Source organism: Rhincodon typus, chromosome 16, assembly GCF_021869965.1.
Source record: "Rhincodon typus isolate 14 chromosome 16, sRhiTyp1.1, whole genome shotgun sequence".
NCBI lineage: Eukaryota > Metazoa > Chordata > Chondrichthyes > Orectolobiformes > Rhincodontidae > Rhincodon > Rhincodon typus.
In genome coordinates, this window is record NC_063347.1 from 5,606,113 (window position 1) to 5,631,272 (window position 25,160).

Genomic DNA, 25,160 nt, shown 5'->3' on the forward strand with positions numbered 1-25,160 from the left:
GGTCAGGATATATTGGGTGTTGTATCTAAAGATACATTGGCATTAGAGAAAATCTGGAGAAAGGTCACTTGGCTGATACCAGGGATGGAGGGACTGTCTTATGAGGGGAGGTTGGAACTCGTTGGAATTTAGAAGAACGAGAGGTGATTGAGACATATAAGATTCTTTCGTTACTTGACAGTGCCGATGTGGAAAGGTGCGTCCCATTGTGGAAGAATCCAGGACCAGAAGACATTAACCCAGAATAAGGGATGGTCCAGTTAATACAGAGATAAGGAGAAATTTCCCCTCTCAGTGGATAGTGAATCTGTGGAATTCTTTAACACAGAAGGCTGTCGAAGCTGGGTCATTAAGTATATTCAAGGCTGAGATTGATAGACTTTTAATTGGTAAGGGAATCAAGGGTCAGAGGGAAAATGGAGTTGATCTTATGAGAGCATTCATGATCTTATTGAATGGCAGAGAGGATTCGATGGGCTGAATGGCCTGCTTCTGCACCTATGTCCTGTGGTCTTATTAATAGGATGGTAGGGATGCCTGCTCTTCCAGTGGCCTGGAATCCTTTACATTTGCACAAGCAGACAGACAGAGCCCAAAGTTTAACACCTCTCCGAAAGATGATGTTTCTGACAGTGCAGCACTGTCTCAGCCCCGTGCTGGGCTACCGAGCCAGAATTTGTTCTCAAAATCTCTGGAGTGGATCTCGGCCTGGTGATCTTATGGAAGTTTATAAAATCAGGAGGAGTATGGATAGGATGAATAGCCAAGACCTTTCCTCAGGGTGGGGGAGTTCAAAATTAGAGGGCATAGGTTTAAACAGAGAGGGAAAAGATATAAAAGGGACCTGAGAGGCAACTTTTTCACACAGAAGGTGGTGAGTGTATGGAATGAGCTGCCAGAGGAAGTGGTGGAGGCTGGTACAATTACAACACTTAAAAGGCTTCTGGATGGGTATATGAATAGGAAGGGTTTAGAGTGATATGGGCCAAATTCTGACAAATGGGATTCGATGAATTTCGGATTTCTGGTTGTCATGGATAGTTGGATGGATGGGTCTGTTTCCATGCTGTATGACTCTATGACTGTATGGCTCTAAGTGATCCATTATGTAAGGCAATTCAACTCACATCGCTGTTATATTACTTGAATATTGCCATTCCTGAAACCCCCTTCCCTCACTCCCTTTAAGACCCTCCTTCAAACGTACCTCTTTGACAATGTTTTTTGATGTCTGCTCTTAATGAGTTTGTTTGTTATTGTTTCATGGGATCTGGGCATTGTTTGGTGAGGCCAGTATTTGCTACTGCTCTCTTGAGGCCATTTCAGAGGGCAGCTCAGAGTCAACCCCATTTCTGTGAATCTGGAGTCACAAACTGAATAGTAGAGCAGACTCGAAGTACTGAATTGCCTAGTTAGAGTCATAGAATTATACAGCATGGAAACAGACCCTTCAGTCCAAATCGTCCATGCCGACCAGATATCCTAATTTAGTCCCATTTGCCAACATTTGGCCCTTTTCCCTCTAAATTGTTCCTTTTCATATACCCATCCAGATGCCTTTTAATAAATATTGTAATTTCATGATTATACAAGCTTCTAATAGGCCACCCCTCAACCTGTGATGCTCCAGGGAAAATAGCCCCAGCCTATTCAGCATCTCCCTAAAGCTCAAACCTTCCAACCCTGGCAACATCCTTGTAAATCTTTTCTGCACCCTTTCAGGTTTAACAGCATCCTTTCTATAGCAGGGAAACCAGAATTGAACGCTGTATTCCAAACGTGGCTTAACCACTGCCCTGTACAACTGCAACATGACGTTCCAACTCCTATACTCAATGCACTAACCAATAAAGGCAAGTGTACCAAATGCCTTCTTCACTGCCCTGAGACTCTGGTTTTAAGCAGCTATGAACCTACACCCCAAGGTCTCTTTGTTCAGCAACGCTCCCCAGGACTTTACCATTAACTGCGTAAGTCCTTCCCTGATTTGCCTTTCCAAAATGCAGCACCTCACATTTATCTAAATTAAACTCCATCTGACACTCCTCAGCCCATTGGCCCACCTGATCAAGATCCCGCTGTACTCTGAGGTAACCTTCTTTACTGTCCACTACACCTCCAATTTTGCTTTCATCTGCAAACTTATTAACCATACCTCCTATGTTCACATCCAAATCATAATTCACCATCCCATCTTAACCTTCTCTGCTCTAAGGAGAGTAATCCCAGCTCTTTAATCTCGCCTGAGAACCAAAGATGCTCGCCCCTAGTGCCATTGTGTTTAATCTCACTCTCCTCTCCACAAGGCTTTGACACCATTCCTGACGTGTGGCGCCAGAATTGGATAAAGTATTCCAGCTGAGGACACTGCTCCATTTTGAGTAGTAACTGCCCTGGTTTGAAAGCAGGACAGAAGTGCTGTAACAAATCACAGGACAAACACAAGATGTAAAAGTTACCCACATAAGGCATTTTTGTTTAACAAAGAATGGGAAATGTGCTTGCCTGCATATTTTTAGTGCTGTGTCTGTGCATTTGGCTTTCAAAAGAAAGTAAATATTAAAATAGATCAGACAATGAACTGGATCAGTGCAGGATTAACTCAGTTTATTTATGAGAAATTACCCAGTAATATTTTTAACTAACAAGGATACCAGTGCAGCCAGACACAATATCTCCTTGAAATACCAAATCCTACGTTCAAAAACGATGAGCAAGTTCAGCAAATATTTCCAGACAACCTTGCTAACAAGTCTGAAGATTTCACTGTTTGTAATTTCAGCAGTTATTTCTTTATCTTTGGATAATTGTCCTCAGCAGTGACTGCAATGTAGATCCTATCCATGTTCCTACTGCTTTTCCCAGCATGATTCAGGAACATGCAGAAGCACCTGCCTGGTTTGTTTCAGGCCAGACGTTCTATATCCTGTAGCTTATAGAAATCAGTAGAACTGTCAAAGATCAGATCAGAAATTTCGGGAGAAACCCAGCAGCTCTGGCAGCATCTTTGGAGAGAGAAACAGAGGGTCCAGTGACCCTTCTTCAGAACTGGACCCGAATTGTTCATTCTGCTTTGTCTGCACAGATGCTGAGTTTTTCCAGCAATTTCTGGTTTTTGTTTCTGATTGCCAGCGTCCGCGGTTCTTTGGTTTGTTCTTTTGTAGGACTGTCACGGTGTTGGTGACTTTGAAAATTAGTGGTGGGTGACAGAGAATGGATTTGACTCCTTCTGACCTGCGCCGAGGCTTTTCAAACACTTTATGTCGGTGCGGTCGCTGGCAAATTTCTCATTTGTTGCCCATCCCTAATTAATCCTGAAATTGAGCCATTTCAGAACCAATTATGTCATGTGGGCCTGGAGTCACATGTAGGGTGAGACCAGGTAAAGGTGGCAGATTTCCCTCCGTAAACGACTTTAGTGAACCAGATTGTGGGTGGTGGTGTCTTCCTGTATGAGAGCGATCTGGGTGCCATTCCATTTCAGTTTCATATTTTAAATTTAAAATTGCACCAGTTGGATTTGAACCATGGCTCCAGCGCATAAGCTTGGTGCTCTGGGTCAACCTTGCCCTGGACAGACATTGATGTAGGGTGACACGGTGGCACAGTGGTTAGCACTGCTGCCTCACAGCGCCAGGGACCTGGGTTCGATTCCAGCCTCGGGCGACTGTCTGTGTGGAGTTTGCACATTCTCCCCGTGTCTGCGTGGGTTTCCTCTGGGTGCTCTGGTTTCCTCCCACAGTCCAAAGATGTGCAGGTTAGGCGGATTGGCCATGCTAAATTGCCTGTAGTGTTCAGGGAGGTAGAGGGTGTATATTAGGTGGGTCATAGGGGGATGGATCTGGGTGGGATGCTCTGAGGTTCAGTGTGGACTTGTTGGGCCGAAGGGCCTGTTTCCATACCGTAGGGATTCTGATTCTAATTCTAATTCTAACTTCTGCACATTGTGATCTGCAGTTTCTTTTAATTCACTCCTGGAGCATCGGCATCACCAGCTGGATCAGCATCTATTGCCTGTCCCTAGTTGCCCCTTGAGAAGGTGTTGTGGAGCTGCCTTCTTGAAGCTCTGTGGACCATGTGCTGTGGGTTGACCCGCAATGCCCTTAGGGAGGGAAATTCCAGGATTTTGACCCAGCGACCGTGAAGGAATGGCGACATATTTCCAAGTCAGGATAGTGAGTTACTTGAGTGGGAGCTTGCATGGGGTGGTGTTCCCATGTATCTGCTGCCCTTGTCCTTCTAGAGGTAATGGTTGGGGGTTTGGAAGGTGCTGTCTGAGGATCTTTGGTGAATTTCAGCAGTGCATGTTGTAGATAGTACACACTGCTGTGACTGAGCGTCGGGACTGAAGGGTGTGGATGCGGTGCCGATCAAATGGGCTGCTTTGTCCTGGACAGACTGACACCCAAGAACCTCAGGAGTCTGTGCAGCAGGAAACAAAGTTGCTCTGGATTACTGGCCCAGAGGAATGACCATGAAGGTAAAGTTACCATAGTTCCAGAGGCCACTCTCTCTTTAGAGAGACAGACGACTAGTGGTGAGTTTAACCTGAAGGTCAATATACCTCAGGTGAGGGTGAGGTCGAGATATTGGGACCTTCATGGTAACCTCAACCAGTCTGGGATTTGACCCCATGCTGTTGATGTCGATGTATTGCAAACCAGCTGTGCAGCCAACTAAGCTAACCGAACCCTCCCACTTCACCACCATCTGTATGCACTTGTTTGAGAATTCAGTTCTGTGCCCTATATCAGGAATCATTCTTTATGGAGGCTGTTTCACTTGGGTTGGAATCACAGCCACGTAAGACCCTCTCTTTCATCTGCAATAGACTTTGCGTCACTGCAACACTCTGAGGATAGGAGTGTTTGGTCAGAGTTACTTGTTGAGATTTGGGACTGGAAACGTTGATTGGATTTTCACTCTTCCTGCTGTGTTCGGACAGGAGATGGAGTTTCGTGAAGCCTACATTATTATTGTAGCAGGCAGCAGCTAACCTCACTGGTGAGGCAGTTTTTCAACCACTTGAACAAGAATGTGTTGGGCTGAATGGCGTCTTTGTAGAATGACCTGCCATATCAGCTCAGTGCAGATAGGGGGCACAGTCCTGTCGCTAAACTCTACCATGACTCAGCGTGAAATCAGATCCTCCCCCAAGTTAGAAAGTTGTGGGTTCAAGGCCGACTCTTGAGGCTTAAGCGCAAAATAGGGGAGGTGATGACCAAGTGGTGATCGCTAGGTTGCTAATCCAGAGACCGGGATAATGTTCTGGAGACCTGGGTTCAAATCCTGCTGATAGTAGATAGTAGAATTTGGATTCAATTACAAAAAAATCTGGAATTAAGAGTCTGATGATGATAAGAAACCATTGTTGCTTGTTGCAAAAAAAACCCATCTGTTTCACTAATATCCTTCAGGGACAGAAACTGCCATCCTTACCCAGTCTGGCCTCCATGTGACTCCAGACCCACAGCAATGTGGTTGATTCTTAACTGCCCTCTGGGCAATTAGGGATGGACAATAAATGCTGCCTGGCCAGTGACTCCCACATCCCATGAACGGATAAGAAGAAATCCAGCCTGATTGTCCCAGTGTAGTACTGGGGGAGTAGCACTCTGGTGGAGGTGTTGAATTTGTTTGGGTCTTCTGTGTTCAAGATCAAAGACGACGTGTCAATCCTTTCCTGAAACGTCGACTCTTTCAATTCTGATGAAGGACTGAGGCCTCCTTGGTATCTGATCTGAGCAGAATTCTAAATCACAAACCAGGAATTATCCCAGAGTGGAGTTTCCATGTTGGCAGGAGAAAGAACAGTGATAGGAAAGACTTGCATTTATACAGCACCTCCTGTGGCTTCAAGACATCACAAAGTGCCAGATAGCCAACTTTTTGACATGTTATTGCTGTTGCCATCTGACTAATGTGCCAGGCAAATTGTGCACAGCAAGCTCCCACAGACAGTGATGATATCATGACCGTGTGCTCTTAACTAAACTAATCTTTCCTTTCAGATACTTCTCTCTCATCCCTTTCTCTGTCTCACTCTTCTCTTTCATTCCCTGTCTCTTTCACTCTTTCTCTCTCATTTCCCTCCTGTCTTCATTCTCCCTTCACTTCTCTCTATCCATCTTGTTCCCCATCTATCCATCTTTTGTCCCCTCTGTATATCTTTACCCCATATCCATCCATTGCCCCCTTTATTTATCTTTTGCACCTTTATCTGTCTTTTGTCCCCATCTCTCTCTCTTTAACTCCCTCTATTTCTTATCTCCCTTTCTCTTGCCCCTTTATCTCGTGCTCTCTGGCTCTCTCTGTCTCATGCCCCCATTCTTTCTCTTTCTCTCTCTCCTTCTCTTTCTCTCCTCTCTCTCTCTCCTCTCTCTGTCTCCTCCTTCTGCCCTCTCACCCTATCCCCCTCAGGGAGAGGATTAGTATCTTCCAAAGACCAACTGTTAATGAGTGCAGAGCAATTAAATCTGCACAATCCAACAATCTTTACTTTCTTTTTACAATATCCATTAAAATAACAAGCCCTTGGGAAGAAAAGGTTATAAAATAAATGGTGGTACAAGGTTTGAATGTATAAGAACTTGATCATTGTGTCTGGCCTCGTTGTATACCTGTGTGGAAAGCTTAATGAATGTTTTTAACATTTCAGTCTCCCAACCCCACCGTTCCTATTTACATCAGAAACAAAAAACTGCATTTGGCAAGTGTTTTCAAAGTAGGAAGCCTGGCAGAGAGCATGAAGGCTTTAATCTGTTCCTCATCTAAGTCTGTTGGCATGAGGGGATTTAGATGATCTGCTATTTGACCACGTAAGGCATCATAGTCCTGCCATTTGAAGCTGGATCCTTGTCTTGCAATGGTTTCGAATGGGACTGGGCAGTGCCTTTGCTTGCTCTGCCCCTCAATCCATTCTGTCACGGCCACACCTTCTGGAATCTGGGAATGCCTTCAGTATCAGTGCCTGAGGGAGTTGGTGACTGTGTGGGAGTAGAGAAGGTGAGGTCTTGGTCTGCCCAGTAACTTTACTGGTGTAAACCTGTTATGGTCATATAGTAAGGAAGGGACCACCTGGAACAAGAGCCATCACAGCCACCTCTCTGCCTCATGTTTCCAGCCAGGGGCCGGTCTTCCTTGGATCTTTTTCTTTCCTCTCTTTGTTCTCTCACGGGATGTGGGAGTCACTACCAAGGCCAGCATTTATTGCCCATCCCCAATTTCCCTTGAACTGAATGGCTCACTGGGCCATTTCAGAGGGCTATAAAGAGTCAACCATATGGCTGTGGGTCTGGAGTCACATGTAGGCTAGACCAGAATAAGATGGCAGATTTCCCTCCCTGTGCGGATGAAGATGGTTTTCTTACAGCAGTCATCGTCATGGTTATGATTGCTGAGGTGAGCTTTCTATTGAATATAAATTCCACTGTCGTGGGATTTGAACCCATGTCCACAGAGTGTTATTCCCGGCCTCTGGATTACTGGGCCATGACATTATGACAGTGTTTGGGTGAGGTCCTTAATTGGCATCTCAAGAAGAAGAATACCTGGACCTAAGGGGTTAAGTTATGAGAAGAGATTGTATAAATTAAGCCTGTTTTCTCCAGAATTTAGAAAGTTTAGGGGTGATCTGATCAAAGTGTTCAAGATATTTAGAGTAAATATTAGAGTAAAGGGAAGACCTTTTAGAATGGGGATAAGGAGAAACTTCTTCAGTCAGAGAGTGGTGAATCTATGGAATTCACTGCCACAGAAAGTCAGGTGGAGGTCAGGTCACTGAGTATATTTAAGATGGCGATAGATAGGTTATTGATTGTTAAGGGAATCAAGGGTTACAGGGAGAAAGCAGGAGAATGGGGTTGAGAAACTTATCAGCCATGATTGAATGGCAGAGCAGACTCGAAGGGCTGAATGGCCTATTTCTGCTCCTATGTCATACAGTCTTTTGGTCTTATATTAGCAGGAACAGGCAGGGTAGATAAGGATAAACTATTTCCAATCTTTGGAGATTTTAGAACTAGGGGGCGTAGTCTGAGAATTAGGACCAGATCATTCAGGAGAGATGTTAGGAAGCATTTCTGCACACAAAGGGTGGGAGAGGTATGGAACTCTCTCCACAAATGGCAGTGGATGCTGGATCAGTAGTTAGTTTTACATCTGAGACAGTATTTTTTAGTTAAACAAAGGTATTGAGGGGGGCAATGGCCTAGCGGTATTATCACTGGACTGTTAATGCAGAGACCCAGGCAATGTTCTGGTGACCCGGGTTTGAATCCCACCATGGCGGAATTTGAATTCAATAAATATCTGGAATTAAGAGTCTAATGATGACCATGAATCCATTGTCGGTTGTTGGAAAAACCCATCTGGTTCACTAATGTCCTTTAGGGAAGGAAACTGCCGTCCTTACCTGGTCTAGCCTACATGGGACTACAGACCCACCGCAATGTGACTGACTCTGAATGGCCCTCTGGGCAACTAGGGATGGGCAATAAATGCTGCCTGGCCAGCGAGGCCCTCATCCCATGAATGAATAAAGAAAAACAAATGGGTCAAAGGCAGGTTTATGAAGTTAGGCCACAGATTAGCCATGATCTCATTGAATGGCGGAACAGGCTCGAGGGGCTGAATGGCCTACTCCTGCTCCTATGTTCCTTTGTTCAGTTGGCAAAGAAGCTGGAGGACAACCTTGACTTTTACACACCCTTGCCTTCTTCGAGCTGACAATCTCCGCAGTCTGCCTGGTTAAACTTCACCCCCACCTCCTTGCTCAAACACCCCAACATTCAGCTCCCTCCCCTCCCCTCACTTTCTTGCCCACTCCTAGGGCTGGCTGGGGCACTCAGTTCCTCCCATTATACCTCAGCATGAACAATCGTTTCGCAAATTGCAGTCAGATGCATTTCAACATGCTCGGCTGTTCCTGGTGTCGGTCATATTATAAAGCTGTCTTTTTTTTATTGCAGTGATTGTGCTATTGAGACAAATGTGTTGTAGAGATTGGAGATGCCTGGTGTCTCTGTTTAACAATTATTAATTTGTTTCTGACATTCATGCTCTGACCCTGCAGCAGTTGGTATGACTGTTTGATTTGCTTATCTTTGCTGAATGGGTAGAGCTGTACAGACTGGGAGCAGCTGAACATCCTGCTCTTGATTTATTTTCTGACAGTGTTAAGAGTCTGTCATTTTAAGCGTTTTTTTGGGAGCTATTTTAACTTCTCTCTGATGGAAGTTACATTGCACGTCATTCTGAGTTTGTGACTGTCTGGGATGAGGATCAGCCACGCCATTCAGGGAGTGAATGTAGGCAGAGGGGAACAGGGTAGAACATGAGCAACCAGAAAAAGTAACCATGAAAATTATTGTGGTGTTTCAAAAAAAAATTGTTTTATTCATCCGAAGTAAACTGTGTGATTTCCACATATTTTAGTGTCATTTATTGTCAATTTTGGTTTCTGGTTTTTGAGTTAGTAACATGTGGGTTGTCTGCATATCTGAAGTTAATTATGAGCTGAGATAACAAGGTGTAGAGCTGGATGAACACAGCAGGCCAAGCAGCATCAGAGGAGCAGGAAAGCTGATGTTTCGGGCCGGGACTCTTCTTCAGAAAATCATTTTCTGAAGAAGGGTCCAGGCCCGAAACGTCAGCTTTCCTGCTCCTCTGATGCTGCTTGGCCTGCTGTGTTCATCCAGCTCTACATCTTGTTATCTCAGATTCTCCAGCATCTGCAGTTCCTACTATCTCTTAATTATGAGCTGATTAGCTGAATGTCTTTTGTTGGAAAAGTATTGGAATGACTTACTAAGGAAATAATAGAAGAACATTTGGACAATTGTAATCTAATCAAGCAGTGTTAACATGTTTTCCTGAGAGGGTAATTGTCTGACTAATGTGTTAGAGTTTTTCAACCAGAGTGAATAGAGGGGAACTCGTAAATGTGTTGTATTTGGACTCCAGAAGACATTCGACATGGTACCTCACAAAAGGTTAAGCCATAAGAGCCCGCAGTGTTGGAGGTGGGATATTGGCGTGGATAGAGAATTGGCGAATGGGCAGCAAACAGCAAATGGGAATAAGGGTTCTTTTTACAGGTTGGTGACCCATGGCCAGTGGAGTTCAGTCCGGGGACCACAACTATTTATAAGGGCAGCAGATAGATGGGAACATCACCACCTTCAAGTTTCCCTCCAAGCCACTGGCCGTCCTGACTTGGAAATATATCGCTGTTCCTTCACTGCCTCTGGGTCAAAATCCTGGGAATTCCCTCCCTAAGGACATTGTGTGTCAACCCACAGCAGGTGGACTGCAGCGGTTCAAGAAGGCAGCTCACCACCACCTTCTCAAGGGGCAACTAGGGACGGGCAATAAATACTGGGCCCAGCCAGTGACACCCACATCCCACAAATGAACAAAAAAAAATGCTTGGGAGAAAGAAGTGACTGTGCTAAACCTAAATTTGCAGAAAGCACAAAAATAGATGGAAAAGCAGGTTTCGAGAGGGATACGGGCACTTTACAGAGAGATATTGATTGATTAGTAAGTAGGCAAAAACTAAGCAAATGGAGTATAATGTGGGAAAATATGAAGTTATTCATTTTGGAAGGGAGAACAAAAGAACAGTGTATTATTAACACAGAGGGACTTGGAAAACCTTCTGAATGAAACACAGAAAACTATTACACAAGTGCAGCAGGTAATCAGGAAGGTAAATGGAATGTTGGCCCTTATTTCGAGGGGTTTGGCACATAAGTATAGGGAAGCCTTATCATAACTGTACAAGTTGCCGGTGAGACGACATCTAGAGTACTTTGAGCAGTTTTAGTCCCCTTATTTAAAAAAAAAATCATTTCATTGGAGGCAGTTCAGAGAAGGTTCACCAGGATGATCCTGTTGTGGAGAGAGTGTTGAGGTGTACTCAAGGGGTGAGACTGTACTCACTGGAGTTTAGAAGAATGAGAGTTGATCTAATTGAAACTTGGAGGAATCTTAGAAGCCTTGATGGGGAAAATGCAGAGAGGATATTTCCCCTCAAGGGAGGGTCTAGGATCAGAGGGCATAGGCTCAGAATAAAGGGGCACTAGCTGAGGAGGAATTTCTTCTCTCAGAGGATTATGAGTCTTTGGAGCTCCTTGCCACAGAGAGGTATGGGTACAGAGTCCTTGTGTATATTTAAGGCCGAAATAGATAGATTCTTGATCAGTCAGGGATCAAGCGTTACAGGAAAAAGGCATGGACGTTGAGGAATGTCAGATTAGCCATGATTACGTTGAACGGCAGAGCAGGCTCAAGGGGCCAAACAGCCTACTCCTGTTCCTATCCTAGCCATGGTGATTTTTTATGTTAAACAGATTTTGAAGCATAGCTTTGGATATAATTATTTTTTGTAGACAACAAAATAAACAAGTTTTAGCTTAGAAGATTAGGAGAGGAATTTTTAGGATTAAGGGAAAGACCCATAGCTTAGAGAAAGAAATCTTTTTTAGTTTTACTTTTGACTTTTGAGCAGTCCTGTGAAGTCCTTTGAAGAAAATGCTTGTATAGATCAGTGTTCCAGAGAGGAAAAGGATATAATGAGAATAGATTACCTTAGGGTAAAGAATTGGTGACAGTCCCAAACCAGATGTGTTGGGATAAAACCCTGAAGGGATTACTTAAAGCTGAGCAGATTTAGGCTCAAGATTTTTAATAGCTCCAGGAAGATGTTATTTGCAGTTCAAATGACTTAAACCTGGATATTAGAGACAAGGACGCTGGTGTGAGTATTATATGAGTGGTTTTCATGAGTGACAAGGTGTCATTCTGAGTACTGTGCCAGGCATGTGTGCTGTATGAAAGCTGTTGTTTTTCTTTTCAATTTATAAAGGAGTGTTTGGGGATCACAGAATTATTATGTGCAGAGGGAGGCCATTCAGGCTATCATGTTTGTGCTGGCCTTTTCCAGTCTGGTTCTCTTACCCAGTGTCAATCTCCTACCTTTTCCCCATCTACCTGTACGCTAATACTATAAAAAAAATCAAGTGCCCTCTTGAGTGTCACAATTGAACCAGCCACCACCATATTTCCATCTAGTGCATTCCAGATCCTAACTATTCGCTATTTTCTTTCACCTTGCCCCTGCTTCATTTGTAAATCACTTTGGAAGAGGAAAACAGATTCACACTATCAACTCTGTCTAGCCCGCTCGCTATTTTGAAACTCTGAAGCAGATCTCTTCTCAGCCTTCTTAATGGGATTATACCTTTACTGTGTGCTTATAAGCCTTTGAATTTGTCTTACAATTAGATAGTTCTGGTTGTTCTATTTTATCATCATTTTCTGTTAATATGCATCTGTTTTATTGTTTAAGCAGAATTTACAGCATTCTGTGCTTTGTTTCGGGGAGAAACTTCTTTTTTTTAGTCTGTGTTTCATTTTGTTTTTGTTTTTCAAGCAAGGTTTCAGTCTGGGACCTGGTTTTTTTGCTCATAACATCAATTGTGATGATAGCATCAGTTATGCAAATACTGGAGGTGTGGGGTTAGGAAAAGGCTGCATGACTAGGCTGGGTTGTGTAAGGCCATGTGCTAAAACCTGCAGAAATGTTTTGGGACCGAGAGTTAGCGAATGTCCCACTGAACAGTGAGTTTTCAGGTCACTGAAAGCTCTGTTCCCATCATTTTAACCATGTGTGTTACGTGGTGCACGGGTACAGGGGGAAGGTGGAATGTTGTACCTGCACAGTGCCAAGGGAGATGTGTACAATAAGACGATACACCAACATCAGGGCTTGGCTGAGCTGGAGATTGATGTTTAAAGGAGTGGGTAAGAGCAAAATGCTGTTGAGTGATGCAACCTGATAATGGGTGGAGGGACAGTTCGTGTTGAGGAAGCGGGGAGGTTGTGGAAAGACTTTGACAGGCCAGGAGAGTGGGCAAAAAAGTGGCAGATAGAACACAATGTATGAAAGTGTGAGGTTATGCACTTTGGTAGGAGGAATGGAGGCATAGGGTATTTTCTAATTGAGGAAAGGCTTTGGAAATCTGAAGCACGAAGGGATTTAGGAGCCGAAGTTCAGAATTCTCTTAAGGTTAACATGCAGATTCAGTGAAAACCGAAAGAACTGCGAATGCCATAAGTCAGGGACAAAAACAGAAGTTGCTGGAAAAGCTCAGCAGGTCTGGCAGCATCTGTGAAGAAAAAAATCAGAGGTAACGTTTCAGGTCTGGTGACCCTTCGGACCCGAAATGTTAACTCTGACTTTTTGCTTCACAGATGCTGCCAGACCTGCTGAGCTTTTCCAGCAACTTCTGTTTTTTGTTCCTGATTCAGTTGGCAGTTAGGAAGGCAAATGCAATATTAGCATTCATTTCAAGAAGACTAAAATACAAGAACAGGGATGTACTGCTGAGGTTGAATAAGGTTCTTGATCAGACTGCATTTGGAATATTGTGAGCAGTTTTGAGCCCCGGATCTAAGGAAGGACGTACTGGTCTTCGAAGGGGGCCCAAAGGAGGTTTGTAAGATGATGCTGGGGATGAAGGACTTGTCATATGAGGAGTGTTTTGAGGACTTTGGGGGTCTGTACTGAGTGGAGTTTAGAAAGATGAACAGGTATCTCATTGAAACTTACAGAATACTGAGAGGCCTGGATAGAGTGGACGTGGAGTCCACTAGTAGGAGAGTACGACCCAAGGACGCACCCTCAGTGTGAAGGGATGATCCTTTAGAATTGAGGTTGGGGGAGTTTCTCCAGCTGGTGACTCTATGGAACTCACTACTGCAGAGATTAATTGATTGATTTATTATTACATGTACTGATATGCAGTGAAAAGCTTTGTTTACAAGCGGTACAGGCAGACTATAGTAAGCAAGGATGTATAGATCAAAAAGACCTAGACAGAGGCATACAGGCTACATCACACAGGGCGTGTGCTAGGTGAGATCAACATTAGCAAGATCAGCATTATTTGAGGTTAGAGAGTCCATTCATCAGTCTGATAACGGCTGGGAAGAAGCTGTTCCTGAGCCCGCTGGTGCGTGTGTTCAGGCTTCTGTATCTTCTGCCTGATGGAAGAGGTTGTAGGAGATCATTACCGGGGTGCATTGGGTCTTTGATGATGTCGGCAGCTGTGGAGGCGAGATCATTGAGTGTATTTAAGTCAGAGATGGACACGTTCTTGATTGGTTAGGGGATCGAGGTTACGGGGAGAAGGCAGGAGGATGAGGTCAAGAAACATATCAGCCATGATCAAATGGTGGAGCAAACTTGATGGGCTGAATGGCCTCATTCTGTTCCTATATCTCATGTTCTCATGGTCTCAACATAGATCTGTCAATACCAGCATTTCTTCCATTAGTCCATGGGCCCTAGGCTAATGATACAGCACTGAGTGAAGCCCTGGGTGTGCTGTGCAGAGGCTGTTTGGACCATGTTGCAAACGAACTGAAAAGTAATCTTTCAGCAGAACCGAGTCCTGCCTCCTCTCCATCAATGTGTCCCACCTTTGTCCATTTGTCTGTCTGTCCTAAGCCGGTTTGTAGGCTGTGGTGTATTTATCTAATCGAATCAGCTCGACCCATTGTGCCTTTAGGCTGGATGGAATGCAAGCATGTGACCTCATTGCGTATGTGAGCGTGTTTAACTTCCCTGAATGACTGGTAGGGGACGCTCTGTAATCACCTCCGAGTGTCAGTGTGTGGGTGGAGATGCCAACCCAGCAGCTTTGTTCTGGAATCTTCCCAGGAATTCACAATGAATCTACAGGGAAGTCTCTCTGAGCAAAGGAAACTTGGCAGAGATGTCGAGAAACACAGGTTGTGTTTTTCAACTTGTCTTCAAAACACGTTCACCTGATTTAACAATATTGGAGGTGGGAATAAAACTTAGCTGTTCCACTCACGGTAGAGTTTGATCAACATTGTGGGGATTAGTATTCACCAGAAACTGCCAACTGGACACACCGTTTGAATACAGTGGCTACAAGAACAGCTCAGAAGCTGGGAATACTGTGGCGAGTAACTCACCTCCTGACTCCCCAAAACCTGTCCACCATCTACAAGGCACAAGTCAGGAGTGGGATGGAATTCCACCAACGCTCAGTAGTCGCATTGAGTGCTATCTACAAGATACACTCCAGGAATTCGCCAAAGGTCTTCAGACAGCACCTTCCAAACCTACGACTGCTTCTGTCCAGAAGGACAAGGGCAGCAGGTACATGGGAACACCCAATCCTTGCAAGTTCCCCCTCAAGCCGCTCACCATCCTGACTTGTAAAAATATCATCATTTCTTTAATGTCGCTGGGTCAAAACCTGGAATTTCCTCCCTGACAGCACTGCAGTTGGACCTAACCCCTGTAAACTGCAGTGCGTGAAGAATGTGGCTCAGCACCATCATTCCAGGGGCAATTAAGTTTGGAAAATAAATGCTGGTCTACGCAGTAACGCCCATATTCTGTGAATGAATGAAAAACGTCAATGAGGAGTCTGTTTCCTTCCTGATTGGCCATTAAGAGAGGAGGCAGTTATACCTGGAAGATTGGCTAAATGTGTGTGTGTGTGTGTGTGAGTGCATGTGCGTCTGTGTATGTGTGCGCGTGCGCGCATATGTGTGCGAGTGCATGAGTGTGTGGGTGCATGTCTATGGGTGTGCCTGTGTACGTGCGCGCACGTGTATGTGCGTGTGCGCGCGTGTGTGTGTGTGTGGGTGTGTATGTGCATAGGTGTGTTTGTGTATGTGTGCGTGCACGTGGGTGTCGGTGTGTGTATGAGTGCGTGTGTCTGCGTGTGTATGTGTGTCTGCGTACGTGCGTGTGTGTGCATGCATGTATGTGTGTGCGCGTGTGTGTGTGCGTGTGTGTGTGAGTGCGCGTGTGTGTGAGTGCATAGGTGTGTGGATGCGTGTCTGTGTGTGTCTGTGTACGTGCGCGTGTGTGTGTGTGTGTGTGTGTCTCTGTGTCTGACTGTGTGTGTCTGTGTGTGTTGGGTGGAGGAAAGGAGAGGTAGGAGTGCAATTTCAGGCAGTGTACCAGGCACTTGATGGTGAACCCAGCCCCTGCACTGCTATCTGTATTGGTGTCTGTCTGTTTGTACTGTCAAAGCTATAAATGATTCTGCTGCTGTAATGGAGGGAGGGAGGGATGGAGTTGGGAGAGCACAGGTGCTTCCTGTTTGTTGCCTTTTTGGGATACTTCCATGGAGCTCCCAGCACAGTCGGACCAATAATAAGTTTGGACAACTTTCCCACAGTTCCACTATCCCTCAGCAGACGTTAATGGGTTTTCCAGATGTGGGAGATTGTCTTGTTAACCCTCTGGACACTGACATGGAACCAGTGATGTGCTCTTTCCCTACTTAAATAAAAAGCAGAAATAAACTCTCTTAAATGATGCCCTAGAGTCCCTCTGCTGCCTTAAGATTGATTACAAAACTTGAACATTGTGCAGCACTCCAAAGATTCCCTGAATTTGTGTAAAGATTGAAGAGTGGAGGAACTCTTTCACATACACATGCAGTCAGCTGATAGGATCTATTGTCACTTCAATTGTCGGTTTTAAGGTATAATCCAGTGAAGTGCTTGATGGAAGATATTGGTGTGATTCGACAGAAATTATGGGGAAAATGGGCTTTTTGAGGATAGTTCCTGTGTGCTACTGGTACAGACACAATGGGCTGAATAGCCTCCTGTGTTGAGATTATTTGTGATTCTATGAAAATTGTGCAAGAACCAATTGAGTTTGGTCAAGGTGGACCCCCCACAGCATTACTCAGCCCCCGAGTACCAAGGTCAATATCCCCACCAGTTTCTGACTTAATATGACCTTCAATGTAAAATTATCAGGTTTACGGGGAAATGGGTAAGGAATTTCAAAACTAGAGGGCATAGGTTCAAGGTGAGAGTGGAAAGTTTACAAGGGACCTGAGGGTCAACTCTTTCACAAAGAGTATGGTGTGTTTATGGAACAAGTTGCCGGAAGAAGTGGTAGAGGCAGGTACAGTTCCAACATTTAAAAGACATTTGGACAGTTGCATGAACAGGAAGGGTTTAGAGGGATATGGGCCAAATGTTGGCAAAGGGGGCTAGTTTAGTTTGGGAAACCTGGTGGCATGGATGAGTTGGACTGAAGGATCTGTTTCCATGCTGTAAGACTGAATGCTGCTATAACTCTATGACAGAGGAATGAGATTTATTGGACCCCAATTTCGAAGTGTCAGCATTGACATAAGGGGCTGATTGGCCTTAGCATTTTGTATTATGCAGTTAAGACTGAAACAATTATATATTCAGCCAGAGATATTTAGACATAAAACTAGAGGAGTGGTAAATTTTAAACCTGTTAAAATATGTCTTCCTAGCAGACTCCCTCTGCTGGTACATGTGTGTATGGTGGCCTCAAGTGGATAAAATGCACAGTGCAATTTTTAACACACTCTTGTCTGTGATTCTCTGTTTCACCTCATTACTGTTTGTCAGGTCTTCCTGTGCGTAATTTTGTCTACCAAACAACATCTGCAGGAACACAGGAACAAGACTGGGCCATTCAGACTCTCGAGCCTGTTCAATGAGATCATGGCTGATCTGTGGCCAAACTCCATGTCCCTTATATTTTTGTTAAGCAAAGGTATTGTTTATCTACCTCAGGTTTAAAGCTAACAACTGATCCTGCATCAACTGCTGTTTGTGGAAGAATGTTCCATATTTCTACCACCCTTTGTGTGTTGAAGTGCTTCTTAACATCTTTCCTGAACTCTCTAGTGTCATGTACTATGCACATGTGAATAAAGGGTGACTTGGTGATGGGATACAGGCCTCTGTGGAGTTACTTCAATATCCCTTTGTAATTTTAAGCTACCCTCTACATTGACTATGACGCTGCCTAACTTTGTGTCATCACAGAGTTGGATGTGTGACCTTCTATGCCATCATCCAAGTCATTAATAAATAATGTGAATAATTGAGATCCTTGCAGGACAGCACTGACCACATCCTGCCAATGTGAGTACTGATTCTTCATTCCCACTTATTGCCAGCCACCAGTCAACTAACTTCCCAGCCATGTTAGAAATGTGGAGATGCGGCGGCTGTTCTCCTTGGAGGATGATGTGTAGGTTCATTGGGTTATAGGGGGATGGGTCTGGGTGGGATGCTCTGAGGGTCGGTGTGGACTTGTTGGGCCGAAGGGCCTGTTCCTACACCGTAGGGATCTTATGATCTATGATCCAAGAGAAGGCTGGTCAGACATCTGATTGAGGTGCTCACAATCACGAGGGACCTGAACAGAGTAGATAAGGAGACTGTGTTCCCATTGATGGAGGAGTTGAGAACCCAAAGGCATGAATTTAAGGTGGCTGGCAGAAGAAGCAATGGTGCCATGGAGTGAAAACCTGCTTCTGCAGTGAACGGTTCGGGTCTGGAATGCACTACCTGAGAAGGTAGTGCAGGCAGATTCAACTGGGCTGTTCAAGTGGGAATTGGAAAGGCACTTGAAGGGAAAACTATTGCAGGGTAGAGTTGGGAATGAGACCAGCTGGAGGTGCTCTTGTAAAGACCTGAAATGGGCCGAATGTCCTCCTTCTGTGCTATAATTGTTCTGAGAAACTGCTAAAGGCACAGTGACAAATCTGGGGCTCTCCTTTCAGCTGGATGCATGGGGAGAATGCAGGGCTGTATTGGTGTAATGCACCTGCTCATGAGCATTGCTCCCATGTCTATAAGCTCCCTGTCTCCTGTGAAATGAGGGAGCACCCACCTAAACCGCACCGATATCCTTTACAAATTCAGTCTCTCGAGGGGTGCGTTGCTGGTCAAGTTGGTGTTGGTTGTCTCATTGTCCATGAAAAGATTGTGATGGCCAGTCACCTCCAGAAACCTCCTCCCTGCAGTCGTTTTTGATGATTCTTATGAATGATGGTCTGACCATTCGGAGTCTTTCCGCAGCTAAAGTGCGAGCTGACTCTCCAAGGTACCAGGAATAAGAACCAGGGGTAGGAGTAGTCCATTCGGCCCATTGAACCTGCTCTCCCATTCAATAAGATCATGGCTGATCTTCTCATGGACTCAGCTCCGCTTACCCGCCTGCTCACCATAACCCTTAATCCCTTTACTGTTCAAAAATCTAACTATCTTTGCCTTAAAAACATTCAACGAGGTAGCCTCAACTACTTCACTGGGCAGGAAATTTCACAGATTCACAACCCTTTGGGAGAAGAAGTTTCTCCTCAACTCAGTCCTAAACCTGCTCCCCCTTATTTGCACCGACTGAAGCACTGTCTACTGTCTGGCCTGACAATACCAAGCTGTTAGAGGTGGCATCGTGGCTCAGTGCTGCTTCACAGCACCAGGAATCCAGGCCTGATTCCAGCCTCGGGCGACTGTCTGTGTGGAGTTTGCACATTCTCCCCGTGTCTGCGTGGGTTTCCTCCGGGTGCTCCGGTTTTCTCCCACAGTCCAAAGATGTGCAGGTTAGGGTGGATTGGTCGTGCTGCATTGCCCACAGTGTACAGGCCAGGTGGATTAGCCACGGTAAAATGCAGAGTGACAGAGCTAGGGATTCTCTTCAGAGGGTCACTCAATGAGCTAGTGGATTCTTTCTGCACTATGGGATTCCATGTCTTTGCACTGCATGGTGGCACAGGGATGAATTTCCTCACTGCCCCTCCTCTCGGAGGGATATCTGAATTCCCAGGGAGAGAGTAATTCCCAATATTTCTTTAGATGGTTTTTATAAAAAGAGCCTGTTGTCCAAATGAATTGGTGGGGCCGCCTTTTTGACTCACCATAAGCTGGTTATGGAATATTGTATTTACAGAAGGTGAAGTTACTGAAAGCTATTTGCAGAGATCTTTGATTGAAATCGTTAATGTGATGGTTACAGTTGTGAGTGATTGATTTTTTAGGTGATTTCAGGTAACTGAGGTTTTCATGATTGAAGTGGCTTGTGTGGATTGTAACACCTTCTCGATTTCTGTTTCCCACCATGTTTCTCTTCCTCTGTTTATCTCTCCAGCGTGTGGTTGTTTTAGTTTGTTCGCGGCAACCAATTTGCACACAGTGCGATCCCACAAACAGCCATGTGATAAAAGGCATTCAAGTAGGCTTGGATGATTATTTAAAATGGGAATGGCGTGCAGGGGGTAGGGAGAGAACGGAGGTTGGCAGGGCGTAGGGGTGAGGAGAAGTTGGAACTCAGTGCCTGAAAATGTTGTGTGTAGACAGAAATGTTCACGCCATGCAATAAGTTTTGAAGATCCATGACCTGCAGAGTACACTAGAGTAGGATTCAGTTGGGTAGCACTTAGGCACAGACACGATGGGCCAAATAGCTTCATTCCGTGTCACACATTTTCTGTGAAAAGGCAGGAGATTGGCACTGGATGTGAAACCAGTACAGGCACAATGGGCTGAATGGCCTCATTCTGTGCCATACATTTTCTGTGAAAAGGCAGGAGATTGATACAAGCTGATACAAGATGATCAGAGGATTAGATAGGGTGGACAGTGGGAGCCTTTTTCCTCGGATGGTGATGGTTAGCACGAGGGGACATAGCTTTAAATTGAGGGGTGATAGATATAGGACAGATGTCAGAGGTAGGTTCTTTACTCAGAGAGTAGTAAGGGCGTGGAATGCCCTGCCTGCAAAAGTAGTAGACTCGCCAACTTTAAGGGCATTTAAATGGTCATTGTATAAACATATGGATGATAATGGAATAGTTTAGGTTAGATGGGCTTCAGATTGGTTTCACAGGTCGGCGCAACATCGAGGGCCGAAGGGCCTGTACTGCACTGTAATGTTCTGTGTTCTATGTTCTATGATAGAACCATACAGCCATAGCCATGGAAACAGGTCCTTCGACACAACTCGTCCATGCCAACCACGTTTATGAACTGGTCTAGTCAGGGCACATTGGGTTGAATGGCCTCATTCTGTGTTGTAAATTTTCTGTGTAAAGGCAGAAGTTTGGCACTGGGTGATAGAACCAGTACGGATATGATGGGCCAGATGGCCTCCTTCCATGCCATAACTGTTCTGTGATATGACCTTTTTATTGATGATGGTGGTTGAGGGCCAGGGCTCAGGGAAGAGGCCCCTTGCTGTTTTGCCGATGTCACCATGAGGAACCTGAGAGGGATGGGTGGTTTAACGTCAGATCCAAGACATGGCATCTCTGACAGCGCAGGGCTCCTTCAGTTCTGTTTGGGAACCTCAACCTGGACCGCGGGTTCTAGTCTCTGCAGTGGGGCTCAAACCAATGGTTTTCTGACTCAGTACCAAGACCATCATTGGCTGAGCCAAGTCTGGCAGCTGGTTTCAAAATGAAATGTCTTCCATTGAGAATTATGTTATTGGGCACCAGAACTGAGGGCGGAATGAGACTGTTCATCTGGGCAGTTCACTGCTAATTGCCATCTGTTCAGGATGAATGGGAAGGAGCAATTGGCTGGGGCTGACAGGAGGTAAGTGTTGATGTGGAGGTGGTGGCCTGTCATTCATGGGGTGTGCTGTTCTCTCTTAACAGGACTGCCCACAGATCCTGCCCTCGACGGAGATTTTCATCCCGGTCGGAGTGGTCAAACCGATCACGCTCACTGCCAAGAATCTCCCCCAGCCGCAGTCGGGACAACGGAGCTATGAGTGTATCTTCGACATCCAGGGGACCATGCATCGTGTGCCCGCTCTCCGGTTCAACAGCACCAGTGTGCAGTGCCAGAACACCTCGGTAAGTAAGTGGTGGGCAGCCCTGCCCAACCCAAATTGGTTGTGTGCCCGAGTTTCACTCTCTTCACAGAGTCATGCAACACAGCAGAGGCCCTTCAGCCCATCAAGTCTACGCCAACCTATCGACACCAATCCCACATTGCTGCTCTAGGTCCCTCGCCTTGAATGTTATGACGTTTCAAGTGCTCATCCCAAGAGCTTCATAAAAGTTGTGAGGTTTCCTCCTCAACTACCCTCTCAGCTTCACCAGCTTCAGGGTTTTTTAGTTCAGTCCCGGGACATGAACATCGCTGGTTGGTCCAGCATTTATCGCCCGTCCCTAGTTGCCCCCTTCAGAAGGTGGTGCTGAGCTGCCTTCTTGAATTGCTGCGGTCCATGTGCTGAGGGCAGACATACAATGCCCTTAGTGAAGGAATTCCAGAATTTTGACCCAACGACGCTGAAGGAACGGCGATATATTTCCAACTCAGGATAGTGAGTGAAAAACATTTTCCTCAGCCCCCTGTAAACCTCCTTGCCTCCACTTTACAGTTATGCCCCCTTGTTGCTGACCTGTTGACTTAGGGGGCCTGCAGATTTCTATCCTCACTGTTCATGCCCATCATAATTTTATACACTTTTATCAGGTTCCCCCTCAACCTTCTCTGCTCCAAAAGGAAAATAACCCGAGCTTATATAGTCTCTCTTCATCGCTGAAATGTTCCATCCCAGGTCATATCCTGGTGAATCTCCTCTGCACACTCTCCAGCGCAATCACTTCCTTCCCATTAGTGTGATGACAGGATAAAGAGGTATAGATAGAGTGGACAGCCAGAGACTTTTTCCTAGGGTGCAGGTAGCTATTACGGGGGGGGGCATAGTTTTAAAGTGAGTGGAGGTAGATACAGGGGAGACGTCAGAGGTAGGTTCTTTACTCAGAGAGTGGTCGGGGCATGGAATGTCTTGCTGGAGAGGGTAGTGGAGTTGGCCTCATTAGGGGCATTTAAGCAGCTATTAGAGAGGCATATGGATGCTAGTATAAGGTAGGGGTGGAGGTTAGATAGACCTTAGGATTAGGGTAAAAATTCGGCACAACATCATGGACCAAAGGACCTGTACTGTGCTGTACTGTTCTATGTTCTATGTTCTATGTTCTATAAAACTAACTATTTAGGGATATTGGTTAAGGAGACTGTATCAGCAAGAGTATGGGGAAGATTTCTTAGTTAAAATAATGTTGCGTGTTCTTTATTGTCTACCTGGGAGAGCAGACAGATCCTCTGGTTAGTGTTGTATTTGAAGGCTACATCTCCAACAGTGCAGCACTCCCTTAACAGCACACCAGGAGAGTCTCCAGACCCGAAACGTCATCTTTCCTGCTCCTCTGATGCTGCTTGGCCTGCTGTGTTCATCCAGCTCTGCACCTTGTTATCTCAGATTCTCCAGCATCGGCTGTTCCTACTGTCTCCCACCAGGACAGTCAGTCTGGTTGATGCGATGAAGTATAAAAAGCAAAGTACTGAAGATGCTGTAAATCTGAAACAAACGCAGAAAGTGCTGGAGAAGCTCAGCAGATCTGGCAGCACCAGTGGAGAGAGAAACGAGAATTAATGCTTCAGTTTAGTTCGGTTCAGAAGAAGCCCTATTGGACTCAGAATGTGAACTCTGTTTCTCTCTCCACGGATGATGCTGGACCTGCTGAGTTTCTCCAGCAGTCACTGTGATCCCTCTCCTATCCTGGGCTGACCTGCAGTAAATCTGTTTGAAGCCACATCTTCTGATTCTGTGCTGTCATTTCTTACGACTTTGGGTGTGGTCTTCCTGGCTAAGCGTGGCAATGTCGTTGGAGAAATCATTTGATGTTTTCAGCTGCAATTTATTTTTACCCCATCCTACCCCTACCTTTTGTCACTCAGCAATCTCCATCTCTGCTCGCTTCCACCAGGAGGCATTCCCTGACCATGGGCCAAGGCGATGAGTGTTGACAAGTTATTCAGAGGAGGAAGAGGGATGTCAGAACTTTATTGAAAACTTCTTGAGGTTCATTATTCACTGAGGTCTTGGCTGTTCTGCCCCTTCACGCCATGCTAGCCATCTTCGTTCTGGAGCCTTTAATGCTCCTAACTAATGCAGGTCTAGCAAGATCAGTTAGAAATTGGGATGAATTTCAGTGAAGTGACCTGGGTTTTTACAGCGATCACTAACTAGGCTTTGAACACCTCATAGTCCCCTCACATATCCTGGACTTTGTCCATTTGATGATCTTCCATCTGTCAGCCAGGATAATTCACAACCTTCCCAGCACCATCCAGCTCTTTCTGCCCCCTACCCCCGCACCTGACTTCCTTTCTCACCTCCTCTCTTTCTATCTTTGCTCCCTCTCACTCTCTGCCCCCACCCTTGCACGCACACTGTCCTCTATCTCCCTTTTTCTCATTGATCCTTTCCCCTCTTCTCCCCCACCTCTTTCTTCATTTACTCTCTCTTTCTCTCTCCCACCTGCCCCTCTTTTTCAGCACTGCTCTCATCCTGTCTCTTCCCCCACTCTCTCTCTCAAGCCATCTCCAACTCTGATGCCCTTGTCTCTTTCTCGCTTTGTCTCCCCCCCATCATTTACAGCCCTTCTCCTGACCCTCCCTTCTGCCTCTCCCACTTCCCCTCCATCCCACTCCCTCTATTACTTCCCCTCTTTCCAGCTCTGTATTCCCTTCTCTCTCTCTCTTTTGGTCCCTTTCTCACCCCCCCTCATAGACTCATAGAGGCATACAGCACGGAAACAGACCCTTTGGTCCAACCAGTCCATGCTGAACATCATCCCAAACTAAACTAGTCCCACCTGCCTGCTCCTGGCCCATATCCCTACAAATCTTTCCTGTTCATGTACTTATCCAAATGTCTTTTAAACATTGTAATTCCACCACTTCCTCAGGAAGTTCATTCCACACATGAACCACCCGCTGTATAAAAAAAAATGCCCCTCATGTCTTTTTTGAAGCTCTCTCCTCTCACCTTAAAATTGTGCCCCCTAGTCTTGAAATCCCCCCCCATCATAGGGAAAAGGCACCTACCATTAACCCTATCTATACCTCTCATTATTTTATAAACTTCTATCAGGTCACCTCTCAACATTCTACACTCCAGTGAAGAAAACTCCCAGCCTATCCAGCCTCTCCCTATAACTCAAACCTTCCATACCCGGCAACATCCTGGCAAATCTCTTCTGAACCCTCTCCAGCTTGATAGTATCCTTTCTATAACTGGGTGACCAGAACTGCACACAGTACTCCAGAAGAGGCCTCATCAATGTCCTATACAACCTCAACATGACTTCCCATTTCCCCCTCTCTCTCCTTCCTCTCTCTATGACTATCCTCTCCCTGTCTCTCCCACCTACTATTGCCCCCTCTCCTTACCCCCACCTGTCTTTTTCCTCTGTCCTCACCCCGTCTGCCTCCTTACCCCACTTTCTCTCCTCTTTCTG

General features: G+C 45.5%; 1 protein-coding gene across 1 annotated transcript in view; it reads left to right on the forward strand.

Annotated features, from left to right (window-relative positions):
* Positions 1 to 25,160, forward strand: part of LOC109922963 (plexin-A1-like) — a 545,204-nt gene that overhangs the window by 324,062 nt on the left and 195,982 nt on the right. Inside the window, exon 10 of the mRNA XM_048606674.1 lies at positions 21,501 to 21,701. Within this exon, the coding sequence (XP_048462631.1) occupies positions 21,501 to 21,701 (201 nt within the window). The remainder of the gene's footprint in view (positions 1 to 21,500; positions 21,702 to 25,160) is intronic.